General features: G+C 28.6%; 2 protein-coding genes across 3 annotated transcripts; both read left to right on the forward strand.

The window, feature by feature from the left end:
* Positions 1-963: 963 nt before the first annotated feature.
* On the forward strand, positions 964-11,676 carry LOC128951690 (uncharacterized). 2 transcript variants are annotated; one of them, XM_054296942.1, is made up of 9 exons: positions 964-1,009; positions 1,427-1,603; positions 7,744-7,824; positions 7,970-8,067; positions 8,224-8,476; positions 8,614-9,210; positions 9,315-9,674; positions 9,742-10,240; positions 10,941-11,676. In XM_054296942.1, the coding sequence occupies exons 3-9, from the start codon at positions 7,773-7,775 to the stop codon at positions 11,278-11,280; spliced, it is 2,199 nt and encodes a 732-aa protein (XP_054152917.1). In that variant the 5' UTR covers positions 964-1,009; positions 1,427-1,603; positions 7,744-7,772; the 3' UTR covers positions 11,281-11,676. The 2 variants fall into 2 exon arrangements, with proteins under 2 accessions (XP_054152917.1, XP_054152916.1); XM_054296941.1 differs by lacking the exon at positions 964-1,009 and adding an exon at positions 1,302-1,358.
* A 3,207-nt stretch (positions 11,677-14,883) lies between these two features.
* Positions 14,884-18,500, forward strand: LOC128951686 (mitogen-activated protein kinase kinase kinase 9-like). Its single transcript, XM_054296936.1, has 9 exons — positions 14,884-15,086; positions 15,213-15,396; positions 15,476-15,985; positions 16,052-16,232; positions 16,303-16,451; positions 16,528-17,067; positions 17,157-17,297; positions 17,367-17,483; positions 17,541-18,500. Exons 2-9 carry the CDS (start codon positions 15,222-15,224, stop codon positions 18,371-18,373), a joined length of 2,646 nt encoding a protein of 881 aa, XP_054152911.1. The 5' UTR covers positions 14,884-15,086; positions 15,213-15,221; the 3' UTR covers positions 18,374-18,500.
* The last annotated feature ends 583 nt before the right edge of the window (positions 18,501-19,083 follow it).

Below are 19,083 nucleotides of genomic sequence, written 5' to 3' on the forward strand. Positions count from 1 at the left end.
TGTATGTATGTGTGTGTATATTGGCATTAGGCATAGGTATAGCAATATACAAAAGCAATAGCAAATATATGGCAATAGCAGCCAAACGCTAGAAATCCTGGTTTTTAAGGTGAGTTGAGCTCAGGTGTAAACAAGACAACCAATGGGACGGTGCATAAGGCGATACCTAAGCCTAACTTTAAGCCCAATTTCTAGTTCCTTCTCATACAATGTTGTTTACCAACTGCTGGTACCAAAAACTCTTAAACTGCTTTTTCATATATAAATATATATATATATGTTTGGATACATTGCATTCATAGCAAACATACTGTACTAAACATTCAATGTATTCACTACTACTACTCACTCACTCACACACTCACAACAAAAATGATGAGACCAGCAGTTGCTCTGGTAGTCGACGACCACTAAGTCTTCTTATGTGAACTTCAATTCAAAAGACAACTTTATAGCCAAACATTTTTTTTTTGGTTACCAGTGCTCTCCATTCAAGACCTGGTGGTGGTCTTCAAGTTATTTTTTATATATTTATTTCAAATACATTTTATTTATACTATATTTTAAAACAACACTTAATATATTTTACTGTATTATCTGTGTGTTTGTGTTATTAATATATATTAGAAAAAACGTGAACTCAACCCTTGTATCACTAACTTTATTAAGTGATTGATTATATCTAACAACTAATAAACTTATTGAATGACATTCTCAATATACTGTTTATACAGTACATCAAAAAAACATTAYCTATTATATTTGAGTTATTGATTTGTTTTATCAGTTATCTTATATCTAGTCATACATTAGTTATTATTATTATTATTTTTGTGTGTTTTTCCAATATATGACTCTCGTATACAAAAAAAATTTGGATATACCATCCAAATTATTATACGATTATTATTATTAATAATAATAATACATTTTTTTAAAAACTACAAAATGGATTTATTTTATTATTTTATTGTTTTAATCATTGTTTTAATTGAAATCACTCAAACTGGTAAGTGTTTTTTAATTTAAAATACAATATTAGCTACTGTTATATAATTCCGTTTTGAAATTTTTAATCTAATCAATAATTAATTTTTGTTTTTTGTTATTATTATAATCAAATTAATATTTTGTTGAATATATAAATATAAATATTGTTTATTAGCTATGCATGTAAAATTAGTGTCTAATCTAATATTAACAACAATAGTTTAGTATAGTCGTGACACACATATTATATACTAAAAAATATAATATTATATAATAATTTATGTGTTAGTATTAAGGGTTTATGTGAATAGTGTGGAATTTTTTTATTGTTTTTTCGGGTAAACTCAGTGCTCATCTCATACCATACGGTGCTTATCATTTAGATCGCCAAAAAAATATACTAATTTGTTTGTATCTTATCTTTGTTTTTTAACAGTCAACTCATGTGGATATCCCGGTTCGCCATCTCATGCGTCCGTATCGTTAACTACCGATACCATAAGGAATGGTACAATAGCTACATATACGTGCGATAATGGCTACGAGCTGTTAGGACCGTCACGGAGGACATGTGTCAGTGCCAAATGGGAACCCGTAGGCATACCCTTTTGTGGTAAGTTATCTATGATATCTCTGAAAAATATACATATGTATTGCATTGTAGATATGATATCATTCCTGTGTTAAACCCATATCTTTCCCTAATGTGATTAACCTTTTATTTGAATAAAACCGGATATCTGTTTAATCCTAAAATAATTTGACAAATATCTGATAATTAGTCAAAACAATATACTGTATATAAAACTGTATAAACACTGATGACATTGAACTGAATTATATGAGCGCAGAGCCGGACTGTAGAGCACTGGGACTCCCTATGCTATGCTATTGCCATTTGTGTGGCAATTAGTTTTATTGGGAACAACTTTTTAAATAATGTACCTGTAGTTTAATTTATATTTATATATTATTATTGTAGATTATTATTATTATTACTGTACTTTTTATATATAAAAAATTAAATCAACATAAAATTATAGTTCAGTAATGTTTAGCATTATTTTTAATGAATAATTAAATTGAGTGAAGAAATATAATATTATTATAATAATAAGTGTATTAGTATTACATTACTATTACATATTCATTGCATTGTTTTTGTTGATAGCATTTATAAACATAGGGTTAGAATTAAAGAGAGATTTTTTTATATTTTAGTCAGTGATTAGGATCGCACTGGTATTGACCCAAAACATAATATGCCGTATAAGACACTGTTGTTGTTTTGTGTTATGTTTTGCTTCTTAAGTTGTTTCATATCATCAGATATAATGATTACATTAAGTGCTAAGATTATGGTAATGCATGACTTGTGCGCCAGCTCTGGCGTTATGCTGGAGAAGCCATTCATGGCGTACCGCACATACCTTGACTTGTTATACAGTATATATATATATATTTTTTTGTGATGATAGCAATCCACTATATTTTTTGAAGGCAATGGTAAGATAGATAGACTTCAATATATACTTTACTATATATATATATACCATATAAATATGAGAGGGCTTTACCCTAACACTAGTTACAAAAAATTACAATCTATTGGCAAATATCTTTTGCATAGAGAAAAGCATTTTACTTGCAATTACATGAGCGCACACAGGGATGGTGTATGGCGTTTGTTAGGATAATTAGCATTAACCCGATTAATGATTTATTAATCCTCCACTAAATAATGTGTTATACCTCTCTACACACACAAAACATCATTTCAAATTAAATAATTGTTACATTAAGTAAAACAAAATATGTAATTACTTATTATTTTTTTGTTGCAAAAATGTTTGGCGAAAAAAATCTGGGCTAAGCTTTTTGCATAAACCACAGTTATATAATAGCTGTCATAATGAATAAAAAACTTATGTAACTTTATATCACGATATATATACATATAAATCAAATACCATATATATAAAAGAGCTAACATTATTGCATATATTTCAACCTTAGTGTATACAATATAAATTGATTTTTTATTTTTTGTTAGCATTTAATTGCATTTTTTAAATAGTTGCAGATTTAATTGAATTTGTTTATTATTATAATTATTATACAGTAATATTGTTGTGTTTTAGGTAGTGGTTATAAAGTGTAATGAAGTGCGACTAACTTAATCATAACACACACATAGAAAAAATGCTATTAAAGGTCTAATAAAAAAGTTTAAATTTATAAATTAATTGAACTCAAAATCTTGAACTATATTTTCTTTCTGTACTCTATTTATTTGTTTTATATATTATTCCGATACTGAATTCAATGTGCATTTTGTAGTATTAGTTTTATTAAAGTTGTTTTTTAAAATATAATAAAAGTTTCAATGTATTCGAAATATATTTTATTTTTAATGACATTTAATATATAGTATGTATGATATGTATAATTGTAATAATAATAATAATACTAAAAATATGTTTGCCACACTTTTGCAGAGTATAATGCCCTACAGGGCTAACATTAATTGATAAAAATTGACTTATCAGTTGTTATACAATTAGATTTTTGACATTAAATTTAGTAAATATTATTAATATTAGCATTTTTATTATTTCTATAGTTGTTATATTAAATTAAATATAAATCGGTTCCTATTTCTGATAGTATAATATGAAAATTACGTTTCAAATACATATTAAATAAATTAGTTATTTTTAAAACTAAAGTAAATCTAGATTTCAAGATCAATCCGTCAGAAAGAAATTCAATTAAATTTTCATTTGAATAAATAATTTCATTTTAATCTTTCATTTCAAATGTGTAATGCAATGGGTTTTTATGGGTTGAATTTTATTAGACAAAAATCTTTTTCAAAAATTTTAGTTATAACTTACACACAAAATCATTCATTAATTAAGGTTTCTTAAATTTAAAGTCAATGATTGACAGTAGTTTCAATTTAATTAATTTCTATAAAGTATTTAATAATAATATATTTTTTTGTTTAAAAACTTATTTTGAAATTGTTTTGTTCAATAAATTTTTATTGTCTTTATTGTTAATTTTTAAGAGGAATTGCTTCACGGAGTGATTATTACTATACAGTTAGTACAGTAGTAGTGTTTGTCAATCAAGAAAAATATAAAGTAATTTTGTAGTCATTTTTATGAATGCATGCAATTGTTTTTCGACTCAATTGAATGACAAAATACATTCACTCAGTCATTGATACCGAAACATAATATCTAAACTCTTTATTAGTAAGGATTAGATTACCTGTCTGTCTGTCAGGCATTGAATTGGTTGCATAACTGACTGATTAAAAGCAAAACAAAATTACAAGAATAATAATAATATAACAAAAATAACAAAAACTCAGATTTTTAATGATTCATTCGCTAAGATCTTCAGATAAGCGGATAATTGTCTCAAATGAACGACAAAAACGACTTTCTGTTGCTATTTCTTGTTAATCGATCGGTTAATGATATCTTAGTTTTTTTAAATATACAGTTAAATACATTAACCATTTCATAGTTTAGAGAGAGAGAGAGAGAGAGAGAAATATTTTTCTCTATAATGAATGCGTTTTAAAAACATTTTTTTCTATCCAATAATTCAATTAATAATTCAATGAAATTATATATTTATATATTATTATTAGTAATTCTTTGGGAAATCAATTCCGGTATTGAAATAATCTCTTCTTCTTTTTTTCGGGGGAAGGGGGGAGTAAATGATTTCAAAAGCTTAATGTTGTTTTTAGGCTATTAATACATATTTAAAGTGCCCAACAAACAAAAAAAGTTGTAAATTAATGGGATTGGGATTTTACTAGAAAAATAAAAACAGCCAACAAATTGGTCGGACAACTGGAATGTCGTAGCACCGGATGCTTTGAATACCTGTGCTTTTTATTTAATATACAAATACTGTATTATATATATATATTAGGCATTCAGAGATAGATTTTTATTTTTTTGAGAGAGAGGGATGGCATATGTAATTAGCTGATGTAATACTACAATATGTATAATACTATATAAATAAATATATATATTTATATTTATTTCACTGTTGTAAGCAATATGTCATAAATTTAATGTTTTATCTGAAATTCCAATGTCTTATTATATTAATACTGTATTAGTCTTTCAATTGAATTAAAACTAACGTTTATTTTTTCTTTAACCTAACATTGACTATATCTGTATTAATGTATAGCCATTWATTGAAACATTGAATTATGTTATATTTAATTTATAATGTATGTATTGTATGATTTTGGTAATTACTATTACAAACAATATTTACAAAAAAAATTATATTATTATTTAACAAAACCGTGATTTTCATGGAGAACTCGTTGTGCTCTCACCATAGCCTCCAAGGTTTTTGGCGGTAACTGAGAGCCGGCACAAAACCTACCTGTGCTTACAGTTTAGGGTCGTTAAACCTGCACATCACTGTATTTTTAAGTTCAAGACGCGTCTTGTTTTGCTGAAAATTAATGGAAAAGCATTTTTTGATTGCAAATCATAACATTTTTTTGCTGTTGAAAAAATATATTTTAGTTAAATACATATATAAGTAATTGCCATTTGTAATTGACGTCTAACATTGAGACACTTAATTTAAGTTATATTATTAGGGGTGCACTGCATGTCACACACATGTATCATAAATTTATCTTTAAATATAACTTATATTATATAAGTAATACTTATTTATATATGTTTTATAAAATAATTTGTTTATTTTTATGCTTTCCTGAAGATCTATATCATTGTGTGTGTGATATGATGATGTTGTTTGGGGACCACATAATTGTGTTTGTTGGTCAGCCCTACCATAATTTTGTATTATATATAATAAAAAATAATAATAATAATATCCATTGCCATTCATAAAAGAGTCCCTACTATGTGCCTGTGAGATACATAAGCTGGGCTCATGAATATCAGCCATGCGTTACTGTCACTACTCCTGTTTGACTGATCTTCAGGCACTTCCAAGTACTTCATGATTCATGAATTTTCAAAGAATATAAGTCATACATACATACAGTAAATACATAGATATAACAGTATAGTCAGTCATAAGCCAGTGATCGGCACTTCTCTCTCTATCTTTCTTTAGTTTTTTCAGTGTTAACCAGGAAGTGACTGATTCACTACAACTCATAACTTATAAGTCAATTTTATTAGTCCCTGTCTATGCACACACATCAAACATATAGCTACATGTGCCAAACAGTCACTTAATCTAAAGGTGTTTTTAATACACACACAAAAAAATAATATAAAAAATCTTTATCACTCACTCATCATCTTTACAATACATATTTCCCAATAGATTTATGAATTGCAAGAAATGCTTTCATTTATGTCTTCAGTCTCTCTCTCTCTCTCTCAGAAAATGCTTTCTCATTCTTGACCTCACATTTTAACTATACAATCACTGTGTGTTTAAAATTGAAAGAATTGAAAAATATAAATAAATAAATAAAATCAGATATTTTCAGTAATAATAGTAATAGTCATTGAAATATTGTGTGTAAGAGAGCATAGTATAGTACCCTTTATGTGTGTGTCGGGTACTTAAAGTGCAGGATTGTTAAAGAAATTTTTTTTAAAGAATAAAATCAATTTCCAGAAAAATAACTGAGAATTAAAAGTTAATATTTGTATATATTTTTATTATTAATAATCCTTCTACTGGTGTCTGATATAGCAAAATAGGAAATTAGTATTAAAAAAATATACTGTATATTCAATATATTTGCGTTTATAAGTAATGAATTTAATATTTCAAAATCATATTTAATATTTATTTTTCTAAATGTAATATTGTTTTTGATTGAAAGCTTAACAATAGAGTTGTTATGCTCTCTCTCTCTCTCTCTCTCTCTCTCTCTCTCTCTCTTAATAATTTTTTATCGCTTTTGTTAATACAGTATTAAATGTTTTAATGTATTATAAAATAGTTTTATATCAAAATTGATGTTTTTGTTGTTGTCATGTCGTGAACTTGTCTTAAAACTAAAGTTTTGTTTCCTTTAAGATAATTTCGAAATATAAAGACAATAATTTTTATTATTAATAATGTATTACTTATTATTGAATATGAATTAAAATACTTTGAATACTTGTATTATTTCAACAAAAAAATAGTTATGTAATATTTCTCAAATGTATTATATGTTAATAATAATTATTTAAGAATAAAACGAAAGGCATTTTAATTTATCAAATACTATATTGAAAACAATTGAAAGCCATAACTCATAGTCTTTATTAGTATTAATAATAATAAAACACTTGTATTATATTATAATCACGTTTGCCTAATACATATATAAAATATAAAATACTATTTTAATGATAATAAATACCTTTTTTAATTTGGGTCATATATTGCTTATGTGTTTGTGTCTCATAATTATTATTTATATAAATAATTGAAAATAATTTTTTTTTATTTATTTAAGTAAAAAAATACAATTAAATTTTATAAATATCTTATTAATTACATAAGCGTATCGTTACGCAAGGCTGTGTGAGATATTTAACTTTTATCTAATTCAAAAATTAAAAAAAACAAATTTATGCACACCTGAATATATATATATTTAAAATAAAAACTTATGAAAATTACACTTAATTTGTCAGTAAAATTAATGCATATTTAAATATTTCCCTATTATTAGTTATATTATTATTAATATTAGTATCATTATTATTATTATAGTATTGAATGTTGCCGTCGGGAAGGCAGCGATGCAATCGTCGACCGTTGGCCAGGGATCAGCACAGAAGGCAGTGGATGGAAGTATGGGATTTAAATAATTTATTAATTTTAAAAAATATATTTAATAAACCTTAATTATATATATCAAACAGTTATATATTTTATATATAAATATAAAAAACACATTTAACATGAATTTGCAATAAAAATTGTTTGTTAATCATAGGCACCAGTAATTTCTATAATACACAAACCTGTACTATGACTGAGGCTGAGCGCAACCCATGGTTTTATGTTAATCTTCTCGAACCAGTTCTTGTTCAGGTATTTTTTAAATAGTGATTTAATAATAAAATTTATTATTAATATAAAAAATTTGATACATAATAATGAATAATCAATAATAACACTAAAAAACTATTTGAATATATCAATAATAATAATAATAATCCGACTATTGTTTGTTTCTTCGGGGATCAGTTGGTTCGCATTGACTTTGGCTCGTCGTGCTGTTCAAACAATAGGCCGGCTGTCATCACTGTACGAGTTGGCAACAATAGGCCAGATCTCGGTGTGAATCCCGTTTGCAATAAGTTTACCGGATTTCTCGAAGAGGGCCGACCACTGTTTCTTCCCTGTGCACGACCGATGCCCGGAGCCTTTGTTAGCATTACACTGGAATCTCCAGGAAATCCACTTTCAATCTGCGAAACATTTGTGTACACAGATCACGGTATGACTTATCAAATTAATTAGTAGTTATTTTTTATTAATGACTTTAGCACTTAATATACTTGTTATATACACATACATATTGTGTCGATATAAATAATTGATTCAATGATTTTATTTGATACAACTCCCAAACAGCCCTATCTATAGAACAGTGTCCATCATTCAGGGATCAGCCTTTAGGCAGTACATCCACTTACAATGGAAAGTGTTATATATTTTATAACAACCAACCGCTGAACTTTGATAGTGCAAAACGATTCTGTGAGCTCAGGGGTGGATCACTTGTCGATGAGACATCACCCGCACTCCAAGGTTTTCTCAGTTGGGAACTCTATCGACGACACAGAAATGACCCGAACGGTCAGTACTGGTTGGGCGCAGTACGCGATACGAAAACGCCGGCCAACTGGAAATGGATTAACGGAAAAGATGTGACCATTTCGTTTTGGAATTTGCCGGCAAACAAAGATAACTGTTCCCGATTTGATGGTACAAAAGGTTGGCTCTGGTCGGACACTAATTGTAATCTGAATCTCAACTTTGTTTGCCAACACCGGCCCCTGTCTTGTGGTAAACCTGAACGGCCGCCAAACTCGACAATTCTGGCCCGAAGTGTCGAAATCGGATCAGTGATCGAGTATCGGTGTCACGACGGAAGTCTATTGGTTGGTCCAAACATCCGAACGTGTCTACCGAACGGTTTCTTCAGTGAATTTCCTCCAAAATGCAAATGTATTTATTGAATAATTAATTAGTTTTTTTGAACAATTATTTGTAAAATAAATTACCGGTAAATTGAATATTTTTTAATGAATAAAATTTTTTGAATAAAACAGTTTTAGAGTGTGGTTTTCCCGCATCCGTAACCAATGGACAGTATATCCTATCAAATAACTCGCGCTCATACCTAAGTACAGTGAACTACTCGTGCAAAGACGGCTACATTTTGGTCGGTAGAGGACATCTTGTATGTGATGTCGACGAACGATGGAACGGACCGCCGCCCAGATGTGAACCAGTCATTTGTCCCAATCCTCCGGTTATATCGAATTCAGTGATCAGAATATCCGCTAATAACACAATCTTCGGAACCGTTGCTGAATATGATTGCGACGATGGCTTTGAATTAAGTGGCGATTCGCGTCTTATTTGTAACACCGCCGGCTTTTGGGACGGAGATCCAGGATTTTGCAGAGGTTTGCATCAATTGACATCTGTTTTGTTGAATTAGTTGCTTAATTATTTACTTAACCACTGGTTTAGACAAGAGACCATCATCTACTAGTTCAACAACAACTCGCGGCACAACATCCACCACTACAACAACTACAACACGTAAGACAACTACTACAGCGCCGACATCACGAACACCAGCCCACACGTGGCCTATAATCGATAGACAGTCGACACCATTGAGAGATCCACAAATATCTTTGATTCCGGTGTCGTCGACTTCTACAACTACATCACCATATCTGAACACTAGGCGTACAAATATCTACTCGACTGGAAATATGGCCACAACTACTACTACTACTACAACAACGACAACTACTCGTAGACCGACATCAAAGAGTCGTACGACACGACTGCCGACTGTCATCAGAACTCAAGATAACGAAGTGAATGATAGCCTATTGAGAAGTAACAGCAAAGCGGCGACCGCTCGGCTTAATATGGGAGGCATAATAGCATTGGCAGTCTTCGGTGGCTTTGTCTTCTTGGCCGCCGTTATCACTATAGTTGTGATTATAGTCAGAAGGTATGTATTGGGTGTCAGCCCTTTGTTTTCTTTATATCTTTTCTTTAATAACATTTATTTTTAAAAAATAATAATAATATTAATAACAATAATAACAATAAATTTTAATTAAATCGTGATTTGACTCGAATAACTTGACTGACTGTGTCTAACACATGAAATGCATGGCTACCTGTGCTCTAACTGTTTATAACTGCTTCCCACAATGCATAGCATCACTTCAAAGAAGAGAAGCGCAACCGTCAGTGCGCTTTGGAGGGATAGTCCCGCCGCTCAGTCAACTTATTTGCCTAATTACTAACAATATTGAACAAATAGGTGAGCGGGCAATACTATACCTATTTAGGACCGTAATTACCGGTCTGTCCTCTCCTCTCTTTTTTTCTTCTTTTGTTGCTTTCATACTAATAAAATCTAACCCTTTTCTTAATCTCTACTCAACCTATAATTATATATACAGTATATAATATACAAGGAGTGGCTATGTATTAGGATATGGGGTAAACCATAAATATATATATATATATATATGAATGCATGCTTGTGTTGTTCTTCAACTATTTTCAGACACAAATCAATAATTTGCTATTCAATTGATTGTTTTATTTCCAAATGGATATCCTATTGTGTTTTGAACACAAAAAAAGTTGTAATAAATATTAATTATTAATAAATTATTATAATTTGTTTGAAATACTAGATTAAAGAATAGTCACAACGCATTGGACGCTCAAACCATCAGCACATTTGACAGTTCGGGAGACAATTCAGGCTTTTACCAGAAATACGCGACCGCTTGGTCTCAGTTACAGTCCAATGGTATTCATTCGGGTTCATACAAACCGGGATTAGTTCGCATCGATCCGCCATACGATCCGCATCGGCTTAATAGCAGGGGTACAATCAATGAGGGCTTTCGCGAGGCCAATGAGATCACATTGAACGCCGATGTGGCTGCACTGTACTCGCGGCCAGACAAGCGCTACAAGAGGCCCGATCCCGACGGTCAATCCCATTGGCAACATACCAGAAAATATTAACAATTGGTCACTTATTAGCTTCAAATTATTTTTGTTTGTTTTATTTTAAATACAACTATAATTATCTTCCAACTGTTCTGTGAATGAAAACAAAATTTTTGTCTTTTGAATCATCAAATATTTTTTTGATAATTTTATTTTTAAAAATTTTTAGTTTGAATATTGTAGTAATTTTTTTTTAGATATTTAGTTAAATAGTACCGAAAGATATCATTTTTCTTAATCATCTTATTTATCACAAGTTTTTTTACACAACAAATTGCTAATGAATTGCAATTATTTTTAATTTGCTTTTTTAATAATATTTTTTTCTTACAACACAACAATAACAAAAAATATCCTATTATTGCCAATCAGTTATTATCGATGCCATCACACAACTCATTATCATTACATAATTAATTTGTTGATTTATTTGTTCATCAAAACTATTCATATAATTTTTATTATTATAATTATTATTATTAATCATATTTCATTATTAATTAAGACATTGATGTGTCTTCCCATTAATTTGTAAATAGTATTTAATAAGATATATAAATATATAACATTATAAGATTTTTTTTATAGATATATTAATATTATTTCATAAAACAAAAACATTTTCTATAATATATATAACAATATTTTATTATAAAAATCATCAAACGTTTGATGCATTGCTAATATTTAAAAAAATATTTTTTGGTTAATGATAAGCAGACATTAAAAAACAAATTTTAATTATTATTTATGATTTATATTTGGTATTAATTTATATTCATTATTGTAGTTTGATTTTTAGGATACAGTATTTTTTAGAGTTAATCAAAATTAACATTTACCACAGTCTATGAATTTTGAGATTAAAAAATAAATCAATGCATTAAACGATTGAATGATTTATAGCAATAATTGATTGTCATTGAAATTGATTTTTATTTAGATTATAAATCTAAATCTCATTTTATACAAACTAAGTGAATAATATTAAAACTAATGTTTTGTCAAATCTAAATAAAAAATAATAATAAAAAAATTTATTATTAAATACGAGTAAATCATATGTCAATAACTTGCTTTATCCCCTTTATATAATACATCATATTTATAATAAAAAAATTAATTAAAGGTAAAGTAATGGCTTATAATAAGTAAATAATAAATTAATAATATTGTTGAATTGTTTAGTAACTTACAGCATATAATTTTAAAGATCATTACTACTCCATCATTTATATAAATTATATATATAAAAAGTTTATTAACATGGATATCAAATAATTTATGTGATAACATAGCGATTAAATTTAATTATCAATGCACTTAATCTGGTATTTAATATGAAATATTATTATTATTATTTGTTTGATAATATAATGATTTTTAATTGAAATAAATTTAAAGCATTTTTATGGCAATGATCCCAAAAAACTAACTAACATTTATAGATATCATATATTGCCTTAAATAGTTGTTTTTAAAAAAATTAATTTACAGAAAATGCATATTAAGTCTTATAAATACAGTACTACTCTGTAAATACCTTACAGTATATATAAGTGTCATTAAATGACAGCAACAGATGATTGATGATAGCGTTGCCAATCATTTATATAAACAGTTTTCCTGTAAATTCTGTGTTCAAAAAACATCCGGATTTTTATTATAGACTTATATTTAGTATATACGAGATATACAGTACAGTAGTATATAAGTCCATATAAAATATTATGACTGATTGTATCGCTAGTTGTGTTTATTTTTTATTTATTTATTTTTTTGTTAGTTTTCTTTTTAAAAAAGAAAAATCACGGACTACTACATCAAATGTTTTATGAAAAATGTTTATTTCAGTTATATATTTTCATGAAAATGTTTATATCATGTAAATAACTTATTTTAAAATAAGTTTTAGATTAAAAAAAATAATAATACAGTAATATATAATATCAATAACTCTAGATTTTCAATTGCAAACTAAGGTTCCAGGTCATAAATAAAAATATATATATTTGTATATAAATATTATTGAATATTAAAACTGTATTTACATAAAATTTATATCATAGTTATAAATTGTATTCCAGGATAAACCTGTTGGCATTTTTTTATTGTTAAAAAAAAGAAAATGTCATTAAAAACAAACAAAAAATATACTTTTAAATTAAAGCCAACAAATTAATTAAAAATCTGTGAACAGACATAAATGTAAGATTTATTTCTCTTAATTTTTGAAAAAGTGGGAAAATAAACGTTATATTCTATAATAAATCTAAAAATAAAAACTTTTTACTTTGTGAACAAAACCAAAAATAAACAAAAATGTAAAATAATTTTGTTTCAGTTTAATATACTGTATATATTAAATATATTAATATAATAATAGTTACTTTAATATACAGTATATAAATAAATATATATATAATAGTTTATTGTTATCCTAATTTGCTCTTAATTGAAGGATAAACTAAATTCAGATCTCATTTCATTCACACAAATTAATTTTAAATTAACCAAAATTGCCACTATTTTTGTCACTTTTCCTAATTTTTTTATAACGATAATTAATATAATTTATAAAACATTTACAAATTGTTTTTTTTAAATGCAATCATTACTTTATACTGTAGTATTTTTAGCGCTTGCATTAGGTATTATAAAAGATAACAATTAATTTTTAAACTTTGAAACTACTGTATATTTTTTAACTTTATATATGATATACGGTATACTCACAAAATATTTGTTTGTCATCCCTGTCCACTATGAGGTCCAGTCCTAAACATAGACATACAAAAAAACTAGATTACCTGTAATAAGCAGATATCACAAGAGATGGCATAATATTGCATAATAATAGTAATATAATAATAATAATAATAATACTGTAATAATAAATGGTTTGACAAAACATGAAAATCAAGTTTTGTTTTGTTGTTGACTACAGTATAGCCAAAAATGTATTGCAATTATACAGTAAATATACATTGAATTTTCAATGCAATTATTATTATACCGTATAGTGTGTACTGTATATAAGCATACAGTAGTGTAATATATTAATACAAATGTCTGTATAATTTTTTTTACATTTATTATATTAATTAGATATTAATGGCGTTTGCATTAAGCAAATGTATATTTATTTATTTTTTTCATTAATATATTTTTTATATACACATAGTCTAGTATAGTATAGTATGATATATATATATACATATATACAATATATTATGATATTATTAATAATGAGTAAATGTAAATATTTTTGTGTCACATATTTATAATAATAATAATAATATGATAAATGATTACTCAATATATTAATATTTATTTATTTGACAACCAATTGATGACATTTTAATGGCTTATTTTGATTTGAATTTTTGTTTGTTTGTCTCAGTATTTATTTATTTAAATTTTGTGTAATGTATTAAATGACATGAAAAACAACACAACAAACAAAAAATTGAGTGAAAAAAGTAATGCATTTTTATTTAATAATTTATAATAATATTTGCATTCAATTGAATTGAATTGCATTTGTATAACGAGTTTATCGCTTGTGTTATAAAACTAGTGTTAAAAAAGTTGTTTTTTTGGATCAAAAATAATAATAATAACCAAATAATAAATCCATTTAAGGATTGAATGCGATTTGCGATACAAACTCTCTCTCTCTCTTTACTGACACAAACAAAACATCTTAGAGAAAGACATTTGTTTGTTGTCCACCAATCGATTGATTGACTGAACCGATGTCGACGACACTATAAGGATGATCGCCATCACCAACACATCCGCAATCGTCTAAATCTTGTGTAAGTTTTGCCGCAATTATTTTGCTTTACGTTTAGACTATTTTGTGACCTCTTTTTTCTTCTTCATCTGTTTGTACGATCTCTTCAAATATTACTTAAATTTTTAAGATGTGTTTTAAACGATAGGCCTCCGCAATGCATGCAATTGGTGCCAATTATCGGCCAAACGTGATGACGCCGCCCGAGTTGGCCACCACTCGTTGGACGGCAATCTTTGAATACGAGGCCACTATCGATGATGAACTGTCTCTACAGAGGGGAGACACTGTCGAAGTGTTGTCTATGGATCCCAAGATATCTGGCGACGAAGGTTTGCARTGATAATCCATAACTTATTATTTGTGATCAATAGTCTTAATTAAATATTGATTTAATTGATTAACCAATAGGTTGGTGGACTGGAAAGATCAATCACAGAGTCGGCATATTTCCGTCCAATTATGTGATACCTGAAAACAGCCCGCAAAGGGAAACGACTCCGAAGATATGCGAAATAGAGTTTTCTCAGTTAAAACTCGAAGATGTCATAGGAATTGGCGGTTTTGGCAAAGTTTATAAAGGGATTTATCGGGGCTATGAAGTGGCCGTAAAGGCCGCCCGACAGGATCTCAACGAAGATATCAGCGATGTATTGGCTGGTGTTAGACAAGAGGCCAAATTGTTTTGGCTTTTAGATCATCCAAATATTGTCAAACTTATTGGCGTTTGTTTAGAAGAACCGAACCTGTGTTTGGTTATGGAATATCTGAGGGGCGGCTCATTGAATCGGGTTTTGTCCGGTCAACACATTCCTCCAGCGGTTATCTGCGAATGGGCCACACAGATAGCCGATGGCATGAATTATATACATTCAAGAGGTCCTATTTCTCTTATTCATCGAGATCTCAAATCTAGCAATGGTTTGTCTTTTTAAATGATATTTATTATTAGTATATTAAATGTATATTATTATTATTGTTGTAAAGTTCTTCTTAACGAACCAATCGATGACGACAATTGGTACGGAAAGACGTTGAAGATTACGGATTTAGGATTAGCTCGTGAATTGGTTAAAACAACGCGTATGTCTCAGGCGGGCACTTATGCGTGGATGTCTCCCGAAGTTATAAAATCGTCTACATTTTCAAAGGCCAGTGATGTTTGGAGGTATACTTGAGATTGAGATTTAAAAAAATTATGAGATTTTATTTTTTAATTAAAATTATTTATTTTTAAGTTATGGAATAGTCGTTTGGGAAATCCTAACGGGAGAGACACCATATAAAGGAATCGATGCATTAGCTGTTGCTTATGGCGTAGCCATGAATAAACTGACTCTACCCATACCATCCTCCTGTCCTCCAGAGTTTAAAGAACTACTCGAATGTTTGTCATTTTTTAAAAATAATTTATATTATGTACTAATTTTTATGATTATTAATTAATTTTTTAAAATTTATAGCCTGTTGGGATCAGACACCTCACAATAGGCCCGGTTTTGAGGCCATACTCAATAGTCTAACTGAAATAGCAAACTCTCATTTTATTGAAACAAATGTTGAATCATTTCATACGATGAGAAACGACTGGAAACAGGAAATTAACGAAATACTCGAAGAGCTCAAGACTAAAGAGAAGGAGTTGCGATCGCGTGAAGAAGAGTTGACAAAAGCTATGGTAAAGCAACAGGTGAAGGAACAAGTGCTCAAAGAACGCGAACGCGAATTGGCTGAAAGGGAAATGGATCTGTTGCACCGGGAACTCAATGTGATAATCCTTCAGCAACAGCAAGATTCCAAACCGCAGCCAAAGAAGCGCAGAGGAAAGTTCCGCAAAAAGAAGTTATTAAAGCATATGTTGAAACACGGATCCACTCATGAGATCGGATTGCCTCAAAATTTTCGCCACAATATTACTGTTACTTCTAGTCCTGAAAGTTTAACTCCATCCCCATCAATGACACCGGTGTCACGACTCAGGGCTTACGCACTGCCCAATACATGTTTGTATTGTTTTGTTTGTGGATTTTAAAAAATTTAAATATCGAGTTTTACTGCAATTAAAATGCTATTGTTTTTCTGTCGAAAAAAGGGGGGCCCAGTAGTAGACATCAAAGAGAGCGTAAACGTATGAATCAAATCTGGAAGAGTGCGCCAAATCTCGAAAAAGGAAAGGGTATTCCCTATCAAAATATGAGTACATTCTATGCTTACGGAAGTCTAGCTGATACTCGTGAGTAGTGATTATTATTTTTTTAATGGACTATTAATTGATGACAATTATTTCAACAACAAAAAACAGCTGAAGAGTGTGACAGTGGTCTCGTGTCAAATGAGGCGTCTTCTGGTTCTTCATCTGTTGAACACCGAAACAAACGAAAGTTTTTCTCAAGTATTGACTCTGCCATTGGAAAAATCGGTTCGTTTTAGTCGTGTTTTTATTTGTCGTGTATTGACTTTGACTGTCATATTACAGGTGCTATGATAGCCAACATAGCTCTCGGTTCAGACGTGCGTTCCGTTCAAAAGGAAAGCTATCAACAAAAGACAGCTGAAGAAGATCAGTACGATTGTCACGGAATCGATGAATTTGATTTCGTTAGTATTGAGAACCGAAACGCCACATATCACGGACAGACCAAGCATTCACTGCGACCGACCATTAACTATGAGTTCAGAAATGGCCAAATGCCTGCCCGACGAAAATCGTCGACTACTAGTTGCGAAAGTGATTACAATATCCAAAACAAAGAAACGTATAATAATGAAGATATGAACGCCAGATATGATGAGACTTATGATCCGAGAGATAGTGCACATCATTATCGATGCCATCGACGAAGTTCTTCCACCACTTCCAATGTTAATCCTTCTTTTAAATCTGATGAAGAAGATTTCAGTAAAGGTCGATATAAACCGTTTGAAGTCAACAAAACTATCCGTCCGACTACTCTTGACCTCAATAGTGAACGCAATAATCGAAAACAATTGAACCATTGGAACAACAGCTCAATATCGCCATTACATTCATCACCCGATAGTTATTACGATATGAATAGTCCGAGCAGTCCATCAGCAACACCTCAGAGAACTGTTCGCTTTAATTTTGCCAACTCTTACAGTAGTAGTCCCAATACATCACCAGTCGGTACAAATAAAAAGTCTATCACCACACTAATGGATGCACCAGTAGATGGACAACAATTAGACGCTACCGTCCCTTTAACTGCCATTTTAGGAAATAATAAAAAATCAAATCGTAAAACACTTAAACACGAATTGTATCAAGAATTTGGTAATTATTTATAGCTTTTATTAAACAAATTTAGGACAGAATTTTATATTTTAGTCAATCACTGTATCAAATAATTAATTTAAATGAAAAAGAAAATTTAAACTCATTTCCAATGCAGCACTATATTAATAGTACTTAATTCTCATTAATTTCATTTAATCTATAATTGCACTAAAAATTTTAATTTTGAATTACATTTATCGTTGTTCTCTGACTTAACTATATTTTTGTGCCAATTTATGTCTTATAAATATAGATATATTTAAATCTATTTTTTCACTATACCCCCAAATTTCATTTCTATATTATTTAACAATATAGAAAATTGAATCTATTTTGGATTAATTTTTCTAATTTCTGATAATAAGGTATATATATATATAAATTTATAAATATAATTTATGTATATTCAAATACAATTTGATAATTGGATTAGTACTACAATRTTTTTATATTTTTACCCCCCAAAAAAATTAATTAACAATTTTATAGGTGATTTATTATTATTATTATTATAATAAATACCAAATTTGCTACAATTTTAGTATATAAATTTCAATAATTAAGACAAAGTGTTATTTCAGAAATTATATATTTACGATATTTTTTTTAAATATTTATAATAATTGCATTCCACAACATTGTGAATAATATAGTTTATATATATTTTTAACCAAACAAATTATATATTATATATATATATATATATGATTTAAGTAATTAC

This window comes from Oppia nitens, unplaced genomic scaffold (assembly GCF_028296485.1).
Source record: "Oppia nitens isolate AA-2021 unplaced genomic scaffold, nextdenovo-longstitch-racon4-pilon3 scaffold1_pilon_pilon_pilon, whole genome shotgun sequence".
Classification (NCBI taxonomy): Eukaryota; Metazoa; Arthropoda; class Arachnida; order Sarcoptiformes; family Oppiidae; genus Oppia; species Oppia nitens.

Bases quoted from the DNA above. Each gene is read 5' to 3' on its own strand.
- LOC128951686 (XM_054296936.1), top strand. From the start codon at position 15,222: ATGCATGCAATTGGTGCCAATTATCGGCCAAACGTGATGACGCCGCCC. The intron at 17,298-17,366 runs GTGAGTAGTGAT...AACAAAAAACAG, and splicing joins CGGAAGTCTAGCTGATACTC to CTGAAGAGTGTGACAGTGGT. The intron at 17,484-17,540 runs GTTCGTTTTAGT...GTCATATTACAG, and splicing joins CTCTGCCATTGGAAAAATCG to GTGCTATGATAGCCAACATA.
- LOC128951690 (XM_054296942.1), top strand. From the start codon at position 7,773: ATGCAATCGTCGACCGTTGGCCAGGGATCAGCACAGAAGGCAGTGGAT. The intron at 9,211-9,314 runs GTATTTATTGAA...TGAATAAAACAG, and splicing joins ATTTCCTCCAAAATGCAAAT to TTTTAGAGTGTGGTTTTCCC. The intron at 10,241-10,940 runs GTATGTATTGGG...TTGAAATACTAG, and splicing joins GTTGTGATTATAGTCAGAAG to ATTAAAGAATAGTCACAACG.